Source organism: Engraulis encrasicolus, chromosome 8 (assembly GCF_034702125.1).
Source record: "Engraulis encrasicolus isolate BLACKSEA-1 chromosome 8, IST_EnEncr_1.0, whole genome shotgun sequence".
NCBI lineage: Eukaryota > Metazoa > Chordata > Actinopteri > Clupeiformes > Engraulidae > Engraulis > Engraulis encrasicolus.
The window spans coordinates 32,859,370-32,887,191 of NC_085864.1; the positions used below are offsets into that span (position 1 = coordinate 32,859,370).

The 27,822-nt window shown below is 43.3% G+C and overlaps 1 protein-coding gene across 1 annotated transcript; it reads right to left on the minus strand.

Annotated features, from left to right (window-relative positions):
• si:ch211-11n16.2 (zinc finger FYVE domain-containing protein 1) lies at nt 1–27,292 on the minus strand. The gene is made up of 12 exons (XM_063205503.1): nt 27,042–27,292; nt 24,808–25,098; nt 23,404–23,626; nt 19,871–20,088; nt 19,064–19,170; nt 17,998–18,106; nt 16,030–16,127; nt 14,334–14,451; nt 13,616–13,786; nt 11,982–12,177; nt 8,917–9,015; nt 1–3,189 (listed from the first exon to the last, which is right to left on the minus strand). The coding sequence occupies exons 1-12, from the start codon at nt 27,159–27,161 to the stop codon at nt 2,957–2,959; spliced, it is 1,983 nt and encodes a 660-aa protein (XP_063061573.1). The 5' UTR covers nt 27,162–27,292; the 3' UTR covers nt 1–2,956.
• Nucleotides 27,293–27,822: the final 530 nt, after the last annotated feature.

A 27,822-nucleotide genomic window follows, 5' to 3' on the forward strand; every position in this document is an offset into this window, starting at 1 on the left:
TTAAAATGAATTCAAAGGTTTATTGATAGTCTTTTAATAATAATTATTATCAAGAAAAAAAGAATAAAATGGATTGTCTGAGGAAGAGTCCATTAATATGTACAATTAAAAAACAAAACAAAGCAAAATCATAGCTTTGGTTAACTACTGTACAGTCCTGCTTTTTGCATATCCAGTTCCCGTTCCAGTATCCGAGGGGCATATTTTGAAGGGAGGAATATGGTGACTGCTACATGTTTAATGACAATGTGTACGAGTCTATCAGAGAGAGAGAGAGAGAGAGAGAGAGAATGAAGAGGGAGAAGGAGAGAGACAAAACGAGGGAGTGAGACAGAAAGAGAAAGCGAGAGACTGAAAGAGAGAGAGAGAGAGAGCGAAAGCAAGTGAGCAAGAGAGAGAGAACAAGCAAGAGAGAGACAGACAGACAGAAAGAAAGAGAGACCTAGTGAGATGGAGGGACACAGATGGAGCATATGAAATGCTTCAGGGGACCTGCCTCTCTCCCTCAGCAATCTAAGCTTTAACTCAATACCAGCGTTAGGGAGTCAGGAGGCACTCACTCAATTGCATTGCATAGCTCGATGGCAGAGAGAGAAGCACGCCATCCACCACAGCAGACAGCAAACAGTCCTCTGCCTAGTGATTATTACCGCTATATGTGCATTTGTGCTGCTGTGCTATACAACTATATGTGGAAGAAACAACTTCATCATCAAGCAGCGATGAGAGAGCAGAGAGAGTCGTGACTCGTGTTCGATTAGGCTCTGGGTCTCACTGGATATGTCTGGTAGTTGAGGACCTATGGGTGTGGGAAACACACACTGACTATATATTCATCATCACTGTGCGTCTCCACTGGAATGTTAGCTATACGGCATCATCAGTCTCTAAGTGTTATTCTTCACCCTGGACACAGTAGGAGCTGCAGCAGAGGAGAAGGTTTAAGTGGTGGGTGGTCTACTGTACTCCTAATGGGAAGTGGATCCTCTTCTGCAGGGGTGGGGAACCTTTTTCATTCGAGGGGCCAATTCAAATTCCTCCAAGGGCTGTAAAAGACCTCCGAGGGCCATGCTATGAAGACAAACCAGGATTTCCCCTGCGCTTTAGGCCTTTACTGAAGGTAGCCACCTTTAAAACAGACCCACCTTCTCTAGGTCCCCTGAATATAACTTAATTGTATTGTCTAAGATTCCTTTCATGCCATATTCCATGTGAAGCTGCATAACATTGAAATTATATCGGGGGGCCGTATAAAATGGCCTCAACGGCCCTCGAGACATAGGTTCCCCACCCCTGCTCTTCTGGCACTGGGTCCGGGCCAGTCCTCAAGGGTCAGGAAGCCAAGTCCCAAGTAGACCTGTAGAATTCCAGGGGCCTCGCCGTGCTGCAGAATTCCAGTTTCTTTGTTGACCGTGTTGACGTAGAATCCCGGGAACAGAATTCCAAGGTCACCTAGAGGCTAGTCAGTGGAATGCAATTTGTCCAGAGTTTTCCGGTTCCCAAAGTGGTGGCATGTTGTAGATTTCAGTTCCTATATAGAAGGATGGGAGAATTCCAGTGCCCATCAGGGTGGACTGCAGGATTCCAGTTCCAAGGGTGCAAGTCAGACAAGTTCCTCCCATCCTGACCTGTTGCTTGAGGCCTCATGATGCAAGACTCAATGACATAGACATTGATTGAAGAATTAAGCTTATTCAATATCTTGCAAAAGCACAATTTAAACGTCATTATCTCATAACAAAAGTTGCTCTGCCTTGGTTGACAGCAGGCAAACTTCATTATTTTCTCCCCACAGGTAGGGTGACAATGAGACGAGAAGCCACAAGCAATAGGAAAGGATGGAAGGAACTACTTTGACTTTCACACTCTTCCTCATGTGATGTGTGGGTGGCTAGTGGCATGTAGATGTCCAGTGCTCAAGTGGTAGGCAGCAAAATCCCATAGCCCACTATTGGGGGCCGCAATAAAACATAAAAATAAAAAAAGTGCACAGTGAGGGTAAGGTAAGGTCTGTCTACTACTGTACGTCTCATCATACGGTAAGGTGAGTTGGTGTGGCTCATGAATAAAAATCTCCTTCAGAAAACGCTATTTGCCTCCATGCCTACTTGACAGCTCGCCTGGTGTAGTTATGGGCTGTCAATCAAACACGTCCGGCTCAAGCAGCAACAAGGACAAATCATTTTTAAAAGAAAAGGTGATTGCTCAATTTCCCTATCTGAAAAAAAGTGCTTATCCCTCCGACGAGCGCATTTCCACTTGTCCCCTTTAATTGTGTATTTAAAAATGCGACAGGCAGGCAGGTGTAAGTTTGAGTAAAAAATGCTCTGATATATTCATGCTCTTGGTGTAGCGAGAAGAGGGGCAGTGAGTGAGTGAGTGAGTGACCCACACAGGGCAGCGAAGATCACCTGAATCAGAAGGCTCGTGGCGGAGGAGATTGTTAGTGAAGTTCTTCCCTGATGCCATCAGACGCCGTTATTCATCACGAGGAAGCGTGTGATTACTGCGCCCACCACACTGGCTATAGAGTCACCGTCAACCAAGAGGAGTGAACATGGGGGAACGGCCAGCCTTAGACTGCTCGGACACATTGTGTGTTTTTATTGTGTGTGTGTGTGTGTGTGTGTGTGTGTGTGTGTGTGTGTGTGGTGTGTGTGTGTGTGCACACGTTTCTGGGTGTGTGCGTGCATATGGTATATGTTTGTGTGCTAGTGTCTGTGTATGATATATACGTTCCTGTGTGTGTATGTGTGCATGGACATCCAAGTTTGCAAATACACGCCTGCCTAAATCTACCAACAGGCTGTCCCTTTTATAGCACGCGTTTGTCAAAGCATTTGTAGACACACGTGCCAGGCCTCGTAATGTATGCACCATGTGTCCGAACACCTGTCTATGTGTCCGAGCCGCCACCATCCGCTGCTCTCCTCTTGTCAGCTTCTCCCTCTCGGCTCTACAGGCTGTCCCTTTTGGCAGCGCAGCCGTCGCAGACGCGCACCGGGTGGTCCCAGCCGCGCGAGGGCACGGGCCGGCTCTGGGCAGAGCACGGGCCGCACACGCCCTGGCCGCACGCCCGGCAGTGGTGCTTGGGGATGCTGGGCGTGAAGGCCTTGTTGCACTGGTTGCAGTCCACGATCTCGTGGTCAGGGATCCAGTAGTCGGGACGCGCCACACCCTTCACAAAGCCTACGGGACAAAATGATAATAACAATCATGATGATTAAAACAACTTTATTATTATTATTTACTATTTTTTATCATGTATTATTATTAACACACCCTTCACAAAGGCTATGGGACAAGATGATAATAATAATCACAATATTAATGATAATAACTTTATTATTATTCTTACAACACCATTCACAAAGCCGAAGAAGAGGAGACAATCATCAATGAATGAAGGAAGCAATTAATAAATGTCCTATCCGTAAAACACACACATATAACGTACATGCCTCTAGTATGTGCCAGACAAGAATTTTGATGTCCATATAAAAAGGGTAAGTACCATTTAATACCTTTTTTCACTACCTTTAGATCATTTTTACAACCATCACGGCACTTCGTTGAGAGTCTTAACAAGACATTTTTTTTGCAAAAAGATGCCCGAAAGGAAGCAGTGCGGCGGGACGGTACCATGCTGAGGGTACCTCAGTCATGGGGAGGAGAACGAGGGAGAGCACTGGTTAATTACTCCACCCACCAAACAGGTGGGTCGGAAGTCAAAACGATCAATAGTTTGTCCGCTAATATTGCTAGAAATCCACCAGACAGCAAATAAATCTATTAACCATACAAGTGAATACAAGTCCCTTTTGTCTGCGACCCTCCTTCAGTACCTCCGTGACCCCCGTAGGGGTCCCGACCCCCAGTTTGGGAACCACTGCTCTAGTCAATCAGCACTTGAAACACAACAGTCAGCCACACATACTGACATTCTGTCAGAGGTAGACAGAGAAGCGGAGGAGGAGATTCGACATAGACTTAGAATTAGACTTAGACTTAGACTTATGTTTATTGATCCCACTATTCAGATTCAGAGTGCCAAAGGTGCTATGAAAACAATTTCCACTCTAAATGTAATTACACTTAGACTATTTGAATTTGAATTCAATTTGAATTTGATTATACACATTTGCCTTTTGGCTTTGTAGAGTAGCATCCTCTCTGACACCAACTGTGAGCCATCACGAATAACAAGATGGAAAAAATAATTCATTTAAAAAGGTCTGACACATACGTTTACAAATATTTGCATCAACTACATACATTTTTGGAGACTTCTTCCATTTACTTGTTTGTATTCAGACAAGAAAAGGTTGCAAAAACAAAGTAGCTAATGGCTACGCCCACGCGTCGATGGAGTCGAATGAATCTGATAAAGTTTTGCATCATTTCAGCCTCGCGTCCATATGGCACCGGTGTTTCAGGTACCCCAACACATTTTTGAGAGCAGGTTCCAGAGTGGAAAAATCTACCAAAGTTGCTGTTGCTGAGTCGTCTGGACGAGTGGAACGGATTTATTTAGTTACGTCGCAACCACATGACTACTACGTGTAGCACAAACAGCAGCCCCGCACACATAATTTGCAACAACGACAGCGACCATGGTGGTCCTCAGAGTAGCAGCACTAGCAGTGATGCAGTCACTGCTAAGTTTATTTGCCTTACTGAAGCAAAATCTACTGGTAATACAAGACCTTCCATAGAGCAGTGAGCAGCAGAGACACTTCCACAACTACATGCGCCAGACTCTTTTAAACCCACCATGGAACATTTTAGCTGCACCTTACTTCTTGTATTGTTCTGGTGTATCTGTTGGGGCTCTCTTACTGTGCACATAGAGGTGTGGCATGTGTACTGCAAATGTCCCATTGCCATGTCTATGCAATACTTTACTGAACTATTGCCAGTGTGGACATGACATCTTTTTATCCAGTAAAAACTAAAATCTTTTTTGCGTTGTCGTGTAATCTTATGCGATAACACTTTGTTTCTGGAACATGATGCTGTTCAACATCACATCATTGTGTACAATTGACAAAGACATTATTGTTGGTTCTTTGTTCCTTGTTCCTCATTGTTCAAAAGCCAGAATGACGTCCAGTAATAGGCTGTGATATATTCAAATACCACAACCAAAGATCTCTCATTTCCCCCCCAACACTCTACACCAGTAGAGTTCTGGCAAACAACCATCTTTCAAGACAATCAGACGATCCTCTTCAAAGCAGCATTTAAATTCTAATCAAGGCAAATTACAAAAGGAGTAAACATCATAATAAACCTAAGGGGAGAGCTGCATTTCATCTGCAAAGAAGACCAAACCATTGGTTCAATTCCCAGCCACTTACTCTATTGCCATGGCTACCGTACAAATGTATAATGTAATTGACAAGAGGGATCTCTGAAGGTTTCGTGCTGGCTTTACAGAAATGCCAGCCGGATATCATTATATCTGCAGGCAGAGAGAGGGAAGAAGAGAGAGGGAAGAAGAAAGAGGGAGGAAAAAACCTGCTGACTAGTGAGCTCTCTGCAGCACAATGAAAATACATTTCCCCCAGTCCTGTGTGTTCAGACTGTGTTCAGTGTGTGTGTGTGTGTGTGTGTGTGTGTGTGTTAAGAGTGTGTGTGTGTGTTAAGAGTGTGTGTGTGGGTGTTTGTGTGTGTGTGTGTGTGTGTGTGTGTGTGTGTCTGCAAAGCAGTGGTGGACGAAGTACACCAGTTATGTACTTGAGTAAAAGTACAGTTACCTTGCATTGAAAACTACTCAAGTAAAAGTAAAAGTATTCACCTCACTTTTTTACTTGAGTAGAAGTACGAAAGTATCTGCCGTCAAAAATACTTAAGTATTAAAAGTAAAAAGTAAAAACTTAAAAATGAAGCCTTTGGCGCAATTTTAATATTTAAGTGTTGTAGACCTAGTTTGGTCATATCTAATTAACTATCCTCTGATTTGCATAGGCTATACCAACATGTTAGAACTAGGCCATAACAGGCCTCAGAAACACTGTGGAGTAAGTCCATGGATGTTATAGCATCAGAAGTTCATTTTTACCTCTCTAAACATTTAATACTGACCCTAACATGCCCAAAATAACACATGAAAGGGCCATTAGTATTAAGAATGATTAGGCTGAAATGTATTATATGCCTATTACAACAACTACTACGATACCCCCCAGCCGTAGGCCTACAGTCCAGTATAGGCCTACTTATTTGTGACAGCAAGGAGTTAGAGTAGCCTATAAAGTACTTTATGTCTAATTTTTGTTATAATTATGGTTTTGGTAGACCTCTTATTATTATTATTGTTAATATTATTATAATTATACTTATTATTATTATTATTATTATTATTATTATTATTATTATTAGCATATTATTATTATTATTATTATTATTATTATTATTATTATTATTATTATGTAGTGTTTGGTTATGTTTAGGTTGGCTTAGGCTTATGTATGGACAAACAGACCTCTTGCAATTCTAAGCTACCTTTAAAGATAGGAACATCTTCATATACTTGTAATGTTCTCTATTTGCAATATGCCAATGATTTGCAATAGCCTATTTGATACAACTTCATTGGAACACTTATCTGTCTGATCATGAAAAAGCTTTTTGTGCCAGTGCACATCACTGGGCCAATATTTAGCCAAAGTCCACTCTTTTTTTTACTTTGTTACTGTTGTTTTTTTACAACCTCACTTTGGTGGTATTGCCAGTGCTTTTCATATCCACTGTAGCCTACTGACTTGACTTTAGTGAAAGGATACATGTTGCATGCAGCCTCACTTTGCAACATGTGGTGGCCAAGGCAATCCTCATGTAGGCTATACAAGCCCTTTACACAAGCCTTTTTTTCCATAATGTTGAAGCAAATCATTTTTTTGTTAACAGGGGAGTCTATTAGACAAGTAATTTATATCCCCAACTACTTCAGAAAATACTGCAATGTATTGAGGGGAAAGAAGGCTATCACGGAGTTGTGCGCCTGGATGGTTTGGAATAAGCAGCATGTTTAGGCATCCTGTGTACTTGACTGAAGAAACCAACATGCTACAAAAGTCAAAAGTGGCAATTATGCGACTATTGTAAGCCACAACACAGATATAGCACAGTAAGTCAAATAAGCAGTACATTAGATAAGTAGCAATTCGCTAATTATTCAGTTCAAACGCGAAGCCTATTTAACAAATGTCGTCTTAGTGTCAGGCGAGCGCAGTCTGCGAGCTAAACCCCCCCTCACACAACGAATACGACGTGCAGATTAATACACTCTAACAACGTTATTGTCGCTTGCTTTATTGTTTTGTTGTGCTTTCCGCATGTTACTAGTAGGCTAAGTACCATTTCTTCTTATTTCAATTCGTCTCACAAGTCGCAACAGTGGACATATCAGTGGTCTGGCTCTGCTTGTTTCCCTTCTAAAAATAATAACAGCAGAACTTGTTGTCACGTGACACAATCATTACAACCAATCAAAATGACGAATCTCCGAGTCTGCCAATCGGATTCAGTTTCACTTTCTTCACACAAGCCTGAAATCTCAGATTTCATTTGACCAGGGCATTGAAAATTAATGAATTCACCTGCCGTGTATCGCCTGAAATAAAAAAAAGGAACGAGTAAGGAACGAGTGTTTCTGTAAATGTAACGAAGTGAAAGTACTAAATTTCGCTTTGAAATGTAGTGAAGTAAAAGTATAAAGTCTTACCAAATAAAAATACTTGAGTAAAGTATGAAAGTATGAAAATGTTACTTAAGTACAGTAACGAATTACATTTACTTCGTTACTGTCCACCACTGGTGTTAAGAGTGTGTGCGTGTACTGTATGTGTGTACTAGGGGAATTGGTGCGATAGCAGGCTGGGTGAGTGGGGAGGTGGCCGGGACCAAGTCAGCCCTGGTGCAGGTATAATTGCCAGCTGATCTCAGAAGCGTCCGCTCTGCTCCCATCCCGTCCCTTTGCCCACACAAACAAGGCTCAGCACCTTTCATCATCATGGCTTGGCTTCCCGAAAATACCTCCACCACTCTTATTGGGGCTTAGCATCCACTGCCCACTGTACTCGCCTCACTATAGTAGGCGGTCATTTTGGCTGCACACTCTACAGCCATCTTGTGTACAGGGGCGGCGCCGGAAAGATTTGCTTTTTGGGCCCCCTTAAGAGCCCCTGTCAGTGCTGTCAGTGCTTGGGCTCTTAGAATATGTAACTCCCCCCTGCAGCACACATGCTTGTGTATAAGGCATGGCCGTGTGGTTGTGTGTCTGGCTGGCTGGTGAAAAATGACAACGTTATCACTGATGCTAGTGGGCTCTGGGCCTCAGGGCCATGCAGGCTGTGGAGGTGGGCGGCTAGAAGGCATGCAGCACCACACACCTGGCCCAAACCAGAGACCCCATGCTAGTAGAGAGCCAGAGAGAGAGAGAGAGAGAGAGAGAGAGAGAGAGAGAGAGAGAGAGAGAGAGAGAGAGAGAGAGAGAGAGAGAGAGAGAGAGAGACAGACAGAGAGACAGAGAGAGAGACAGAAAGAAAGAGAGAGAGAAAGACAGAGACTGGTAGATAGACAGACAGACAGGTAGACAGAGATCTAGAAATAAGAGAAGAGAAGTACCGGTAAGTAGAGAGAGGTAGAGATGTTCCAGACTGAGACAGACAGGCAGAGATACCATAGCTAGAAAGATAGAGAACGATAGACACCCCAAAGGTTGGTGTGCAGAGGCGCATCTTGCCACCAGGCAAGGCAGGCAGCCGCTTGGGGCCCCCAAGCCCCTAGATAGTGGATACCAACCCACACTTTACCACAGTAGTGGCGATTTTGGTTCAAATGTTCATTATTTTGCATTTTCGCTTGGGGCCCCACCTGACCCTAGAATTGCCTCTGTTGGTGTGTACTTACACAAGGGGTAGTCCACGGCGGTGGACACCATGTTGAGTGTAGACTGGGCCACCTCAGTCACCTTGCGAGCCATCAGGGTCCGGCTCTCCAGTGGAGCCACTGAGGAGGGGGAGGAAGGATGCTTTGTTAATATAGTACACTGATACAACTACCACTTATGCATTGTCCACACCAAGGGCGTCGTACCCTGCCTGGTAGCAGAGGTAGCCGAAGAAGTTTCGCCTTTTAATTTGACATTGACATGTTTGATTTTGCTAATAACATAACGGCTTTGGCTTGACAGTCTGGGAAATTCGGAGTTATGAACATTCCAATTGGTTTTTGCCGAACCACGTCATAGCTCATTACCATAATATTAGCTGACTTTTATCGCTAAAATTCGCTCTGGTCGTATGCCCTCCATAGAGAAATAATAACTTCCGTCGCTCAGTTAGCGTAGGTCTCTCTTGGTGTGAACAAAGCATTACTATTGCTACGTACTCATCATCATCATCTCACTCATCAATGTGGTAACTTAACCAACATAAATTCTATTTGTCATCAATGCAACACAGTGTCATTAATTTTGTTCTCCTATACGAGTATTAATTAAAAAAAATAAAAAATCTTTGAACATTCAGAATCTCTGCTAGTCTCCTACAGGGGCATCAATCATCTCGGCTGCTACTTCTGCTTCAAATAATAATCACCATAAGCATCTGTCATATTATTACTTCCAAATAATTACACTCAGAGTATTTATATATGGAACAATAACAATCATCATCAAAACATCACACTGCATTTATAAAGAGCCTTTTCCGAATGCTCAGAGATGAAACTTAGTAAATCAAGCATTGACTTATCCAAAATTGCACTGATCTGAGCCACTGCAGGAAAAAAAAATCTCCCTCCAGTGACTGTTGGCGTCGCCACTCACCCTTAGTTCACACACCGGCACTTAATATGCAAATGTACGCAGATACTTTGTTCAGGCCCTCTGAACTGCTATAATGATGTGTGCAAGCCAATTATAAAAACTCCCAGAAAAACAGTCACTTCTGATGGGGTTTTGAGATGCAATAAAAGGGTAGAGCACACAGAAGACGTTTTTTTTCTTCCGAACATCAAAGTAAGAAGGTATTGGGTGTGAAAAAAAAAAAAAACATTTTTCTTTGCTTCTTCTTCTTCTTAAAAAAAAATAATAAAAAAAAAATTCCCCCACCATCGGAATGAATGTTTCCAGGCAAATCGTAAATGGTCATCAATTAAAAAGCAAAGCCTTTTATTCTGCTGGTCTCTACTTGTGCAGAATATGTTAACAAAATTAACTTTCTTTCTTACTCCATCTCTCTCTCTCTTTCTCTCTCTCTCTCTTTCTTTCTTGCTCTGTCTTTCTTTCTCAGAAATAGATCAAAGAGCACCGACATGGGGAGAAAAAAAGAGAGAGATGGATGCTTTCAACGTTGACATTGTCATAACCTGATTTTCCCCATTTAAAAGTGCGATCCACCCGTGCTAATGTTTGACTGAGGAATGACTAATGCCTGTCTATCTGCTCTGAAAGCCCCACACTAAAAGCTTCAGGAAAAGAGAGCAAGAAAAGAAACAGAGAGAGAGAGAGAGAGAGAGAGAGAGAGAGAGAGAGAGAGAGACCAGTGACAGTGCCACATATCCGAGTTTACCCATCCAATTCAACCAGGTTTTAGCCTAGCGAGCTAAACCCCCGCGGCCACTAGGGGCGTCTAGATTTCTAGGCTAACCAGGTTTATCATTCAACCAGGTAATCGCCTGATTGAACTGGACACATAAAACTATGTTATTTTGAATGTGTGGCACTGGATTATAACTAATGAATCCAGGTGGCCCATCACTCCTTACCACTGTCCATCACAGTAACTGTAAGGCTATTTAAAAACCGAGCTAAAATGTGTAAATGTGTAAAACGAGACAAATTTCAAGTCCTTCACAACTTCTACAACAGGTAACAAACCCTGTGTGTGTACACCTGAGGTGCTACCCAGAGTGAGGCGATGCTAGATAACAAGGTAATACCTGAAGTGTAACTCATTTAACAGGCTCATTCCTGAGGTGATGATGGCAACAGAAATGCAAGAGTTTTGCACCTGGCACACAGTCACAGTCAGTACATTGCCTAGCAGGTGTGTGTGTGTGTGTGTGTGTGTGTGTGTGTGTGTGTGTGTGTGTGTGTGTGTGTGTGTGTGTGTGTGTGTGTGTGTGTGTGTGTGTGTGTGTGTGTGTGTGTGTGTGTGTGTGTGTGTGTGTGTGTGTGTGATTTAGTGAGTGAGTGACTGAGTGAGAGAGAAAATGAGTGAGTGAGTGACTGAGTGAGAGAGAAAATGAGTGAGTGAGTGAGTGAGTGAAAGAAAGGACGAGAGGAAGATAAAAAGAAAATAGGTATGTGTATCTTCACCTAGATACCTAGATGTAGGCTGGATGGGTGATTTACTTTTTCCCAACCACATGGGTATGCACGTACAAGTGTGCATGCATGTTTGGTGGTGTGCTCTGTTGTTTTTACCTTGGTTGATGCTGCTGTCTAGCCGTTGTGTATGTGTGTGTGTGTGTGTGTGTGTGTGTGTGTGTGTGTATGTGTGTGTATGTGTGTGTGTGTGTTTGTTTTATGGTATCCCGTGGTACAGTCTTATTTGCCATGGTTGATGCTGCTGACTGAGTGTGTGTGTCTAAGTGTGTGAATGTGAGTGCAAGTGTCTGGTGGCATCCCCATGGTATAATATAGTATAGTATAGTATAGTATAGTATAGTATAGTATAGTATAGTATAGTATAGTATAGTAGAGTCTCTCAATACCTTGGTTGTTGGCTGTGGCGGCGGGCCCCCCATGGCGGAAGCCTTAGGATGGTCTATTTATGAGACTGTTTTAGATAAGATTGCACTCTCATGTGAATGCATAGGAGATATATCCCCAACCTTAAGTGTTAATGATCGCAAATTATGCATGGCCACAGACACACATATTTGCTTTCATATTTGTTTGCCATTCAAGGGCCGCATCTGGCCCAAGGGCCTCCATTTGAATAGGCCCAGTATAGTCTTTAAAATACCTTGGTTGTTGGCGGTGGCGGCGGGCCCCCCATGGCGGAAGCAGGCGTCACAGACCCGCACGGGGGCGTTGCCCCAGCCCCTCTCGGGCACGGGCATGGAGCGCGTGGAGCAGGCCTGGCAGAAGCCCTCGCCACACGCCCGGCAGTGGTGCTTACGCTCCAGCTCCTCAAACGGCTTCTTGCATGCCTGGCACGCCTGGGGTGGCACGACAACACACACAACACAGTACTCAGTATACATATAGTACACGACACAGACACACGGCACAGTACATGCATACTTATGAGGAAGGGATGGTGGGAGGGGAGAAGGCATGGGAGGGAGAAAGAGGATGGATGGAACAAGAAAGAAATAAATAAAAAGAAAGAAAGAAAGAAAGAAAGAAAGAAAGAAAGAAAGAAAGAAAGAAAGAAAGAAAGAAAGAAAGAAAGAAAGAAAGAAAAAGAAAGAATGAAAAAAGGAAAACCAGACAGAAAGAAAGAAAGACAATAATTAGTTATGATTATAGTTATGAGTGTGGTGGCGGAAGAGCCAAGAAGATGTGGGATGAAAAAAAAGGCGGAGGAAGTGAGAGAAAGAAAAAGACAAAAGGAGCGAGGGAAGAAGACAATAGAGGAGAGAGAAGGGAGGAGGGGTCAGGATGTTGGTGTGAAGGAAAAGTAGGGCTGTGAAGCTGCACAAGAATTCATGAGAGAGAGAGAGAGAGAGAGAGAGAGAGAGAGAGAGAGAGAGAGAGAGAGAGAGAGAGAGAGAGCTCAGAACAGATGGAGGAGAACGAGAGAGTAATGATAACCTGTATCCATGGTGATAGCACCAGGGATAAAACAGCTGGCAGCTTTTGCGAATATGAATTCGGGTGATAAATGGCTTGCGAAAAAGAGCGGCACTTGAGCAATATAAAAAAATGAGTCACACACGCGCCGCATTGACTGTTCAAGGCGAGAGAGTATAGGCAGTTCCTTTTTTTTGTGGCGACACAAAAGAACGTAAAAGAGGTCCTGTTTTTGGCTTTCATCACGCATCTCAAAATGTTGAGGTCATTGCGTACACTCATGGTAGGGAAATGACTTACACATGCATATTACTCCCTTCAAGTAACTGTTAACACTGAGCCGTTTTACTAAGGTGATTCTTAAATATGAAAAATGCTGCATCAGAACAACCATTACCAGTAAATGCTGACAGCAAAAGCGTGAAACAAGTGCTTTGTGGTGTGGGATTTAGAGTAGGATTAATCAGATGTGACAATTATTACAGCAGCCAAACTCATTGATTGAGCATGGTCTGGCAAAGACCTATTGTCTGTCTGCCCATTTTCCCAGAAAAGGTGGGTCTCCTTAGATCATACTCTCTCTCATTACACATATGTTACCTAGAATGCTTGAATCCAATCAGTTTTCATGTTCAGGTTTGAGTCGGAAAAACATGCATAAAATGAGTGATATGGTCAAAATACATTTTTGCCTAATATAATAATTTTGCATGCAGTGTACAATTAATCCAAAGCTACTGATGACAAATGTGTAGCATTCAGTTTTGATTTTTTTTTTTTTTCCTTGTGTGATACTCATCGTGTGCAATGCTGTGTGCAATAAGGACACAATGAGATGAGAAGGGCTGGTGGCTCGCTCACCTGTATCTCTGCGTTGGGCCTCCAGTAAGGGGGTGCCACCTGGTCGGTGAGCCAGGACGTGATGGCCTTGGTGGGACCCGTGCTGTACTCCGACACCGACTGGATCACGAAGTTCATGCCGTCCAGCACCCGCTGGGCAGCGTTCTGGTGGTCAGTGGAGAACAGCTCCGACTGGAAGAGGAGGAAAAACAAGAGAGTAGGATTGGTATTGAGTCTCTAACCACCAATTTTTGGTTTTTGTAGTTCGCTTTGCAATTGATGCAGTCAAAGCAATATGGCTTTAGTTCATCATCTTCAGTGTGAATGACTCTTCTGATTTAACTTTGCCCACCATTAAGGCAAGTAAAGAAGGGTAGTTCAACGTCACTCAGAATGATAACGACAGAAGCTGACTCTGACCCTTACTCAGAATAAGGTCCTCTGCACATCGGCTGCGACAAAGTGCTGAGCACTGCTCCGCAAAAAGTTTGATTTCATCGTTTTCAATACAACCCTGCAAACCGATTAGAGATGTTCTATTTGTCGGAGCCGCCCATTGACTATCAATGCTATGTGTGTGAAATTGGGTTTGGGGGTCGGAATTCTGTCGGAAGCAAAAGTGCTCCGCAGTGCTGTCGGAGCCGATGTACGGAGGCCCTAAAAAGGACAAGAGGCTGACTCAGACAACTATGAGAAGAATTGACAACGAAATAGATTAGAAATAGATTGACTGACTCACCCCAGGCCAGACATGCTTGACCTCAGGTCGCACCACGGAGCCCTCGGGGTCCTGGTTACCCATCCAGTACTGCCTGCTGCGGTAGATGATGCCACAGTGGGGGCACTCCAGCACATACCTGACACCAGGGAGGCAAGGCTTAATGACAAATCCTTTGAAATTTAGCATCATGGAACAGTCGACCTCTCCATATCTGCCAAGCCCCCACACTGGCTACGTTAAAAAAAGCACCTGAAATCACATTTATTCACTGAGGCATATGGTCCTTAACCACTCTGATCCCCCCAACTCCACTTCTACCTCCACCTCTCTTCTCCCCTCTATTCCCTAGCACCATCCCCTTTTGTAAAGTCACCTTGAAAATGGCGGACCATGGAGAAGATCCCCCTTTTCATGTATGAAAAGTGCAATTTTTCCAGTCATAATGAATACTTAGAATTTGATGGTGGTGGTAAGTATTCGTGAAAAAGGTAACATTAGTGAATGGGCAGCATGAATTCTGGAAATAAACAACTAAAAATCTCACACAGTGTCCCTTTAAAAAAGCACCCGAAATCACATTTATTCACTGAGGCATATGGTCCTTAAAGGATATCTACAGTTACGGTCAAGCCAACTATTTGACACAGAAGTCCACAAAAGTAAATTGCCGAGTGCGTCGCATCATCAGCTATGATTATTTCCAGAGCGAGTAACCACAGCTGATGATGCGACGCACTCGGCAATCTACTTTTGTGGACTTTTGTGTCAAATAGTTGGCTTGACCGTAATTGAGGTATTCTCAAGGTAGTAGCTTCACAAAACACATTCTGCAGACCTTTGAAGAATACATGAAGGGCTTTGGACACTTCGGTTTATGTGTGGATACCCTCAACATATTACGAGGTACGTGTGACGTTGTTTTGAGCTGTGCAAGACTTTAAAATGTTGTGTTTTTGAAATGTGTGTAACCGCCGAGATACGATGTCCGCAATCTATCATATTGCATAGCTGATATGGCTAACGAGGCTAACGTGATATTATCAAACTTTCTCAAAACGCATCCTTTTGCCTTGATTTTGCTCTAGAGTGACTGTATTTCATCCCAAACATGCAAAAATGAGGCAAACTTGTCCCAACTCCGGATAAATCCTTTTACCACTCTGACCCCCAACTCCACTTCTACCTCCCCCTCTCTTCCCTAGCAACCATCCCCTTTTGTAACGTGACCTTGGGTTACTTGAAAGGCGCTATATAAAACTGAGTAATTACGATTATTATTATTATTATTATTATTATTATCATTATTTACACATACACATATGGGAAAAAGAGCAAGAAATTGTGCTGTTGGGTAGCAAAAAATATATTCTGATTACATGTGATGTAAAAAGTTAAGCCTCACGACTGTTTCTTTCTTTCACACCAGTGGCACCCTTGACAGTTGGTTGGGTTTGATAATTAATCAGCATTCATTCACCGTCTAACCAAACAGATTTTGATTTGACCCATGTAAATGTTCTGTTCTGAATGTTGCTTGAGATTACATAAATAATCAATGACCATGTGGCATTTGATTTCATTCATTTGTTGTCAGATGTGCCAAGTATGCAAAAGAACGACCTCAGACATTAGGCATGTCATGTTTGTCTGTGGACAAAACAGGTTGTGTGGGTGTGTATTTATAAACGTGTTTGTATGCAAACAGCTGACTCACCCTGACCAGGCGTATTTGGCGAGGCCAAACCAGGGGTTGTCCGCCGCGGCCGAGGTCTTGGGAATCACGATCATCTCCCGGCCTCCCTCATAGCACCTCTGTGGGGCAAAACAGACGTCACATTTATGACATGGTGAGGCAGTGCATTTTGTATTCTGCCATACTAACACTCAAACATAGTTTGAAAAACCTTTTAAGGATTTTGTAAGGAAAAGTAATATGGAGCACACTTAACATGCTAAATGAAATGCTAAATGAAAGGCTTTGGATGTTGAATTTCACAATACAAACAACTACCCTAAGGCCATATTTTCAATATGCACATTTTAGCACTCTCTTCTTTATTTATCTATTTGTGTAGGTGAGCAGTGAGCACATGTGTAAGAAGAATCAATGATTACAAGACACAGGAAGACGCTTACAACACTAAGGACAAACGGTTTGACTATATTTTCCTGGATTCAATAGTTGAATGATAAGCTTCAGACAAAACAAGACAAATTGTAAACCACTTCTATTGCTAAGGTTAACACATTTGTGTCCTCTATAGATTTTTTTTTTTATTGATTATGTGAACATTTGAAAAGACTGCCGCATTTCAGCAATCACTTCCGCAATCACTCTCAGCAACAACAAAAAAACTCTTCAGAGACAGCTGGAGCTGGAACGAGTAAATGCTAACCCTAAAGAAGCCATGTAAACAAGTGCCGTCCTGTGAGGGCATTAACGTCCAGTCAACGTGTGTTGATTTGATTTGCTTCGATTAGGCGGCGGGGCGAGCGCTCTTACGAGAGCCTTCGTCGGTCGGCGCACGGCGTACCGTCCGCACCATCAGAATGTCAGTCAGGGCTGTGTCTATTGGCTGATCTGATTACCCACTGACTGCCTGCCAACTGAAATGAATGGACCGGTTTGTTTTGAGTCTTCACTCTTGGCACACACCTCGCAAGATGGACACAAGCACCTTCCATTTTACAAACTTACTGGGGAATGAACACACAGTTGTTTGTGTGTGTGTGTGCACACACATCTTTCACACAATTACAATTACACACCCACATGCACAAACACTCACTCACTCAATCACAAAACACACAGCCTCCACTCCTCCTGTCGCAAACACACTACTATACACACAGACTACTGATTTCCATGGCTCTAAACGATTTCTCGTGTTGCCAAACACCTGCAGTCGTGTTTACGCATTGCCACCGCCACTTAGCGGCTTCACAAGACTCCACGCGCCACCGTGACAGGCAGCCAAGCGTAGAAGAAGAAGGAAGATGAGGGATGAAGAGATGAAGGAGGAGGAGGATGGTGGAGGAGGAGGAAGAGGAGGAGGAGGAGGAGGAGGAAGAGGAGGAAGAGGACTACAATGACTCATCATGGCACGGCCAGCAGTTAGCCCGCTTGGCAACTCAAAGAATCGTACTATAGAGGCGCATGAGTCACTCTCATTATCTATTTGAAATAGCCATTCTATTCTTTAAAATAATAAAATAAAAAACAATAAACAAGGTTCACAAATATATTGTTCAGCAATACATGGAGTATGGTTACTGATGCTATCAGATACGAGTAAGGCCTGAACAGGTAGTTTTCAGCTTGCCAAGTATACATCATAATAAAGTCTGGATCCAGAATGCTGGATGTTTTTGAATGTGCGATAGTGTGAAATATGTGAGATGACGGTAATTTGATAGTGTTGTGTTAGCACGAAACAGCAATCTTGTTACAAGTTAAACACATGTCAAATTATTTCAGTGACACCATCAACCAAACACAGCTGGTCTTGAAAATTAGTGTGAACTTGGCAAACTTCTCGCTTTCTTACGAAAAAAAAAGAAGACTCTGTTGTTGCCATAATGGACAAAACATTATTTGCAAGAGCAGCAATCAGGAAAGCAGTTGGAGTGTTGGGCGTGATGGCGGCGTGCGCGTAATGGGCTATTTCAGAGAGGTTATTACCTTACAAATGAGGACCTTGTTGTTGTACTGATGGGCGTACTGGCACAAACCATCTGCGCTGTGGTGGATGCCGTCTTTCTGGTGGTTCATGCCCATCTTGCACCGCACACTGCCAAGGGCACAAAACACATTATATTACATTACATTACATTACATTACATTACATTACATTATATTATATTATATTATATTATATTAACATGGCACTCCATTAGTTATTTGTGTACATTAAGTAATCAAGTAAGATTCCTTGCTCAAGGGCACTTCATCTCTTGGATGAGGGTGCAAGAGAGCCATTATAGGTCTATTACCCCACTAAAATTCTTCCTATGAGAATTTGAACCTGCAACCATCAAAAATCAACTTCCTTGTCATTAGGACAACACTGCCCCACAAAACAAAATTATCCCAGTCCCCTTTGTCTGTACACCTTTCAGAGTCTCAGTTTCCACATAAAACTAAAAGAAAAAAACTGCTAGAAAAACTGTTCTAACCGTTCAATGGTCACAATTACAATGGACCTTCAACTAATGTTTGTTAAAGACTCCCTTCACTTAGCAATACATAATGAGTGCTTGAGAGTTGATAATATTTACTATAAAGAGAAGTGACACCTTGTTTTGAAATGAGACAAGGGACATTAGTATGGCTTTACCCAAACAAAGTCATCCACCGTGTGCTAATGTCTGCCCTTATTTTGATGCTTCTCTCAGAAAGAGGAAACTACTCTACTGTGCATACAACTGGAGGTGGTGAACACAATCCGTAACGGCAACTGGAATGTAAGTACGGGATGTAAAGCTACCTGATCTTTTCACTTTGGATGTACCAGGAGATGACAGATATGACTTGCAGACACCATGGTACACCCAAAAACCTAGGCTTCAACCAATGACTATATTTCTATATTGGCTTTAAACCGGCTTGAACAGTGACATCCCCTCTTAGTCCTCTGCCATTCAAAATGGTGAGTCTTTCTTGTACATTCACTGTCGTTTCAGTATTCAGTTGCTTTCAATTCATCTCTGAAGGTGAGGGTCTGATTGACAGGCAGTAAGGCACCCACTTGCAGCTGAGGCAGACGCAGGGGCAGGTGAAGTATTCGTCGGGGAAGAAGGAGTAGATGTTGATCTTGTCATCAGAGATGTCGCCACAGAACCGCTCACTCAGGGCCTAAGACAGAGGGACACTGAGAGGTGAGAATGGCTCTCTCTTTAGTCGCCTGGATCTTCATGCACAAAGCTTGCTTAGCCACAAAAAAATATACGCAAGTAACTTTACACACAACTGCTCACATGTTCTCAAGACAGACTTTTAAAATGAAAAAGTACATACGTATGCATCTTTTCAGATTTTCACATGGGCAAAGATTTAGTCGGAAACGTAGTCTTCGTACACAAGGCCCCTCGTTACAACAAATTCATCTACCTCTCACAAACATCATCTCACCATACTGTGCGAGTGTACCAAAGTTGCTGGCAAACTGTTACAAATATGTGTTTGGGTATTGCAAGATAACAATTTCACCCACTGTGAATACTTTAATAGCAGTCATCCTAAAGGACGACAGTCAGAGTGTATTAAAAATGTCACACAAGAGGCAAATCTCTTAACTTGACACACACACACAACACACACAGCCTGGCTTTTTGAAAATGGACAGGAAGAAATGTCAGTGAGCGCACACAAGCAGGAACGCCAGACACAAACACAAACACACACACACACACACACACACACACACACACACACACACACACACACACACACACACACACACACACACACACACACACACACACACACACACACACACACGGGTGCATTACTGTCATCCACGCACACCCCCTCCTCTCCTCCCCTCTCCACTCACCTGCAGTGCCCTAAAGACGATGGTCGGTTGGCGAGGGGCGCGCGTGGCCATGTTCCTGACCTGGTGGCGGACGGCCTGCAGTAGCTGAGAGTAGTCTGTAGGGGGCGCGATTGTCTGGGTGCCTACATACTGCACGGAGCTGAAGGCCTCTGTGGTCTGGCCCAGGTCATGGAAGCGCTTCTGCAGCTGCGTGTCCGCCTGCACCGGGCCCAAGCCATCTGTGGGAGGAGGAATATTAGGAAAACACAACACTTCATTTCTCATGGGTAAGCGGTTAGGGCGTCAGACTTGTAGTCCAAAGGTTGCCGGTTCCACCCCCGACCCGCCAGGTTGGTGTGGGCAGTAATTAACCAGTGCTCTCCCCCATCCTCCTCCATGGCTGCAAGATGCAGGGCTGATGGGGGACCCAGTTAATCAGTTCAGCTCATTCATATCAATTATGCTCAATAATGGCTTAACTAGATACACATCTACAGCTGTTTCAGATAGCGTTTCAGATGGTAAAATCTTTGTTTGTTCCCTGTATTTAACCAATACAGGTCAGGTACACAGACATACACTACAGTAGTTCACATAGTACAAGCACTCACATCGACAACCACATATGCTCATCCAGGACTCATTAATGTGCTTTTCAAATGTTTCAGAGTCAGCTTTTTTATTCAAATGACAAAAAGAAAGATGCATTAAAAAGTTGGACGGAAACAATGTCTCTAATGCTGTAATATAAATACGTTCCTCACGTCATTAGAGAAACACTGAAGAGTGGGAATTTGAGGACCCCTATATCCACACCACTTGTGTATTGTGCCGCCATATGGAAACAGCCATAAGTCAGCACAAAAATCCAATATCCAGGGTAGTCAGCTACCGCATTGCTATTATTTCGCTAAACTGCCAAGGTGGCAGCAAATGTGACGTGGTCTGCCAGCTATTCATTTTGCATGAATTTCATTTTGTTTTATAAGAAACAAAATGGAACCTATAGTACTGATGGGGTGTAGAGAGGAACGTATAGGAAATAAACACTGCGATGCTGTCACAACAGAAAACAAGGGGTACAAGGGTCATTCTTACCTTCTCTCCTCTTCCACTGACAATAACATTACATGGAATGCACTAAAAGCACTATTGGGTTTGGTCAGCTCTTTGGAAATGTTGACTTCCGTACTGTCACTTTAAGTCAAACCGAGATGATCCTAGAGGTGATGACACTTAGGGATGCAACTTTAGGAGCAATGTTGCCTGGCAACAGCAAGTCCTAATGTTCGGAGGAAATTATGGCGGCTGCTGATGATTCACGTTTTCGAGGGGACCCACTCGAAAACGAGATATCCTATCTCAAGGCGCTATCCCCCTAAATAAATAAATTGAAATTGAAAATATAGGCTCCTTGGCCTTCTGCGCAGAGAGCATTTGTCTGTAATCTTCACCAAAGAAAACAAAACAAGGAACGGTATAAAACCACATGCATTTACGAAGGGTCTGTGAGCAAAGGTCAAAGAGTATTGTGGCCTAACTTCACTCCCCCTCTCCATGCAAAGCAAAGGCTAACAAACACTCTAGTGTCTGTGATAAGCTTCTTTACTCAGTGTGTAAATGTATGCAAGTAGCCAGTCTGCAACCAGGTCAATGACGTTAATGCCCACAAATTGATTAGTAATTGGTAACTAGATTGCATTCATGCATGCATTCATGCAATGCTGGAAGCGGGCTTGCCTTTTGGGGCAGAGATGAGCACTTTTATTTTTGATATCTCTATCCCTAAATTAAAAACAAACTACTATTGAAAACAAAGCTAAAATAAATGTTGGAAAAATTCATCCACCCAGTCAGAAGTTATGGGCCAAACAATTCAGCCATCTTGAAAGAGTTGTAGCTCTGCGTTTTGGGGATATACTAAATGACATACATGCTATTTTAAGTTGGCTAAGGAACACTGCATATGATATAATTTTGAAAATCAACATGGGTCCGAGTGGGATTCGAACTCACAACCTCCATATCTCTAATCCAGCACCTTTGCCATTGATACTAAATGACATACGTGCCATTTTAAGTTGGCTAAGGAACACTGCATATGATATAATTTTGAAAATCAACATGGGTCTGGGTGGGATTTGAACTCCCAACCTCCATATCACATTGCATTAAAGAGCTGAACAATAGACTTGTAGAACGATAGTGCAGCTGCTTGTTAAGAATAGAATGTTGAGAGAAAGTGACAGTTGAGATGGAACCAAAGATTCTCTATTCTAAACATTTAAACCGTCTCTGATGGAACCCTATATTGGCAGCACCTGTTCTGACTGACTGTATGGCAGTTAGTATTGTGCTCTAAGGCAGAGGGCAGAATCAAAACTGTTTCTAGTTTTTAGATCACTGTTGTTAAAAACTGTTGTTGTTCTAACAGTCACAAATGGACCTCTTGTTGCAGATGACCTGACCTCTTCAGAGAGACATTTCAAAATTGAATAGGACCCAGACATTGTTTTTTTTTACACACCTGCCATTTAAAAAGTAATGGGAGTTGCAGGGGTGCTGTTAAAAAAATTGGGCCCCATGAAAGATTCAAATGAACAGCTCTTTTCCAAAACGCTATATCCATCATTTTTGAAATTTTGGCCCTCCAAAATGACAAATTATGCTATCAGCATCCTTCAAGGGCCCTGCCAGTGCTGTCGGGCCCTTAGAATCTGTACCACCTTTCCCCCCCTCGCGGCACCCCTGGGGAGTTGGGACATGATATTTTCACCGGGTGGAGTCATCTTTTAGAGCTCGCTAACAACGCGTCAACTAAACTTCTAGGTGAAAGTGTTGTTTTATGAACGAAAAAGCCTCCTACACTCTGATCTGTAGAATATCTGAACCTTCGTTCATGAGCATTCTACCATTGTTTTCAATGGGGACCCAAACTTCCACAAAATTGACGAAAACAAAAAAAACAACAAGGGGTATGGACACACAAAGCATTTTTTGAAATCTCCAAGCCGAGCCGGTCGTTTTAGTGTTTGAATGGTGTCTCTATCTCAAAAGGCCTAGGGGGAGAAGTGGTTTCTATTTTTACAGCCCTGCAAAAGAGAATCAAGCAAGCATAAACTGTACTTAGAGATTACTATAAGCGTGGCAAGCCCGCTTAATTAATGTACTGCAATGAATGGGGCACCTAAGTCACGCCCTCTACTTTCTGGTTCATAGGGCTTGGGAAGTAAAAAAATAATTACTGGGCTTGAAACGTTTTTCGACACCATTCCAAACCGTGGATCTCCACCTATGCACCACAAATCCACCACGACTCGCCTCATTCACTTCCATCCAATTTTTTGCAACTTATTGCCCCATGAACCAGGAAGTATAGGGCGTGACTTAGGTGCCCCATATGTTTCTTAGATAATCCACTATTAACAGCAACAAAAAATATTTAATTAATACAATAATGGCATAATCTGTGGTTGCACCACCCTGACTTGTGCTACTACTAAAACGTCATTGACCCACCCCGATACTGTTTCCCCCAGAGTGCTGGTCTTTACCCTGTCCCAGCAGCTGTGTGCGCGAGGTCTCCTGGAAGACGATGACGGCGGGCCCCAGGCTGGAGAGGGGCACGTCCAGGCCGCGGCGGCTGGAGAGGGCACGCAGCTGCGGGGTGAAGTAGCGCAGGTAGGCGGCCGAGGCACTGCCCAGGAACTGGAACATGTCATTATGCAGCCGCTCGGCACGCGTGCGGTACACCACCACGTCTGACACAGCCAGCACCTGAAAACAAGATAAGCATTTCGATGTCTGGGCATGTATCACGCTGTAAGTTGTCATCATTAATTCAGTGACAGCCATATTGGTTTGAAGGGAAACGCAGGGAAAACATTGGTTTCCTCCATAGGTGATAGTGTAAATGTTCCCCCCCATTTCAATTTGGCTGTGACCTGGCAAGTGATTGTAACATCATAACACTGACTTACAGAATGGCAGCACTGTATGAAGAACAGCTAATAAGAAAATCTGACTCCATTCTGGAGAATTACACCCACCCCCATGCACAAAGAATTCCAGTTCCTTCACTCAGGTTCCTTTTTTAAATATCCATTAGCCTGATCCAAAAGATACAAACGCTCCTTCATACACTTTGCTGTACAGCTATTAAACACACTAATTGTCAGGAATTTCCCTTTAAGTTTCTTTAACCTCGGACACAAACAATTGTTGATTTTTACCTTCTCTGACATGATTCAACAGGTACTTCCACGTTCATCAAAGTCACAAATGGGTGTTGATTTATTTATGTTAAGCTTTTCTAATCAGTTGATGTTAATTTAGTAACACAGACATAACAAGCATTATATACATGGGTTCGCAGTAGAGATGTCCGATAATATTGGCCCACAGATATTATCGGCCCAATAATAGCATAAAATGTAATGTCGGTCAATATCGGTATCGGATTTTTGACCTATCAAAAACGATATAATAATGCTTGAATTACTGAACACTTTTCTCCTTAATTATTTTTCTATTTTGCACAGACGATGTTAATATTTGGAAAGCTTTGTTGCATTCGAGAATGCATCTAGTGGGGCATTACAATAAAATTAAGCATATTTTGTTCCACAACAGCAGATTTGTAATGACACCTAAAATTTGTTATGAGGAAGAATAACCCACATATATCGCCATCGGTATCGGCTGATATCGGAATCGAAAATTAGAGTTGGGCGATATCGGCATATCGGATATCGGCAAAAAAGCCAATATCGGACATCTCTAGTTTGCAGTGTTTATAAACACAATGGTATGAGGAGGAGCAAGACACTGTCAGCCAACCACGTGAGCTAATTTTTTGACCGACAGCGGTTTAAAAAAATCAGAGGTTGAGTTGTGCGCAGCTAGGTTCGCGCAGTCAGGGAAAAACAAAAATTTAGAAGCCATGTAGACAGGCATACCTTCAGGAGCAGCCGCATGCGTCGATTCTGCTGGGTCGTGGCTCCCAGCAGGCCCTCGGTGTCCAGCGCCACTAGGCCCAGGTCCGGCTCGTAGGCGGCCCACACGCCCACCGTGCAGGTGGCGGGCGAGGCGGAGGTGGCGAAGACCTCCTCGCCGTCAAACAGCACGTGGTTGAGCGTGTGCGACTTGCCATCACCCGTGTTGCCGAAGATGGAGATGACCTTGACGCCCTGGGCGGCCACCTCGCTGTCGCAGCCCAGCTTCTGGAGGAAGTGCTCCTCATCACGCACCTGAGGAGCGGAGAGTGAGAGAGAGAGAGGGAGAGAGAGGGAGAGAGAGGGAGAGAGACAGACAGACAGACAGACAGACAGACAGAAATTGAGAGAGAAACAGAGACAGAGAGCACAATAAGGACGATGAGGAAAGGATATAAAAACAGCACTTAGAAATAGACTTTTGGAGCGTGCTCCTCTCATACAATAGAGGGGGACGAAGAGAGAGTACGTGTAAGAGAGAGTGCTTTGAGTGTACTTAGACCTAAGGCTTGTATGGAAGGTGCTGTACACTGTGCAGGGCTTTTACACAGCCAATCACACAAGGTGGATGACATGAATAAGAAAATAAAATCAAGGCAAGACTGAGCATTGAGAATGATCTTGTGCAGCTGCTGAATCAGGCCTTTGTGATTCTCAACTTTGCTTTAGTTAAAATGGCCAAATCAATTACCCTACTTGTGCAACCCTTTTCTAGGCTGCCTGTTGGCCATTTGTATTCTCAGAATGATGCAAGTCTTGGAAGACTTTAAGCTACTATCAAAGCCTCTCTGTACTTCTCAAGACTCGAGATACATTCAGATACACCCATTTCTCTACCGCAACTTTTAAATTAAAGTGGGAGGAGGATTAGAATGTTCCACTCCCATTGTTGAGTCTTTGCAATAGCCTCCAGCTCAGTTCAGAATTGATTTCAAATTCGCTTTTCAAACACAAGTAACGATAAGCCAGAGGCACTGAATCTATTAATGGAATGTTAAATGGCTATAGGCTACATTGATATATGGTTGTAGTCTGTTAATACACAACTGGTAGAAGGCTTAGTATCTCCTGTGAATGATAGCCTTACCATTGTTTTATTTCCACATAGAGTGGTCGTTGTGAGGAGAAGTTTTAATTACCCACTAGTACATCAAGAACATGTGTCTTTGGCAATGGCTTTGTCCTTGGCATAATCTTGAAGCAATGTGTGTCCTAATACTTTCAATGTGAAAATAAGCTTCAGAGTGACTTTACTAAAACCACTTAAGGACTTCCAGCAAACATGCTGTTTTATGGTACAGAACCTTCCCAGTGTCCATCTCTAAGTTATCCCACCTTCCTGGATTTCCATAGCTCGTGGCTGTTCCATTACTTTGTATTAAAATAGGCCATAAAACTCAACGGAGTAATAAAACAGCAAAGGTGATTTAAAAGCAAAGGGTAGAAGGTCAGTATGACTCATCCACACATGTGACTTCGAGAAAAAAAAGACACTTGTGCAAAGCAATATAAACACCAGGGGCGCTCCCGCACGCACACCCTGACCCAGGGTACTTTCTGATGATCCTCTGAGGAAATGGCTAACAACAGCTAGCCAGGTACATTGGGTTTTGGCTCACGTTTATGTACCGGGCTGAAAAAACACATGACTTCTCGAGTAATGGGGTTGCAGGCAGTGTAGCTCTTAAGTATTTTGACACCATGCAAAGGTCGACATGGTCATCTTGTAAGCTAACTAGCTAAGGAATACCAAACAACAACAACAAAGCTAGCTTGTCGTTTGGGGATTACGCCGCCTGGCAGCATCCCCAAACAAACGACGCCGGGAGGCAAGGCGATACTGGCGTGGGCTACTGAACAAATAAACGGTACAACGCAAGAAAACTAGTGGTCAATTTATAGAAGAGATACTTGAAAGCTGGCTAAGAGCTCAGTGGATAGCAATGACACTGGCAAAAAATAACTCTGCCCTAAAACACAATGCTATTAGAAATGAACTAACGCTAGCACGTGTGAAACCCAGTAACCGAAACTCACAGTTAAAGATAACGTGCGTGACTCAGCAACAGTAGCCCGTGCTTGAGGTGGTGTCAGTGGGTAAAATGCCTGTTCCTTACCTAACCATTTCTGCAAAATTGGCACAACTAATCTCATAACGTAACTGAGCTAACATTTATTAGCGAAGTTAGCTAACTTGCCTTCAAGTTTTCATTTTCGTCAACCAAAAGGAAACTCCTGCCGTCGCCGTTGTCTTCGACTGGTTTGTGGTGACTTGAAAGAGATATGTCCTCCATTTCCTTCAGTAACATCTCAGACATATTCGGAAATGTCACTTGTGTACCATTGCTACCTTTGAAAGCTGGGGGGTCTTTGTTGTTGAAGCTGGCTGGCTAGCACGTCAACTTCACAGACAACAACAAACGCATTTCCCACGTGCACTTCCTCTCAGCGTCGGTGACGGGTTGTGACAGTTCACTTACGTCAGCCCCAAAGATGAAGGCAAGGAGACCGGCGTAGGTTTATAAAATGTAACAACCTGTGAATTCGGAGCGGGCAGTAGTAACATTGTAGCTATTCTAAAATGTGAGGACCACTAGGTTCTGTTATGTTTGCAACAAATGGTTTAGTTCTAGTTGATTGGTGTGCAAAAGGCTATAAACACTGTTGATTTAACTGGAATAGTCGTTTTAGACAGCCTCGCAACCCAGTTTGTAGGCTACTGTAAAGACTGAAGCCAGGTTTGGATGCACTATTTTGGTGCTTTCAAAATACGACAGGTTTCAATTGCTATATGCTATATGCGGTTTAAAACATCATTATCGTCCTCGAGTTTCACTAGGCCGGCATTGCATTTTGTATGCCAAACAAAGAAAGACTTTTTAGGTAGAGGGTAGGCCTACGTCTAAGGAACGGCGCGACCCTGCGGTTATCAAACTGATCTGTCTACCAAAAGGCCACCCTAGACATTTTCAATGGGTA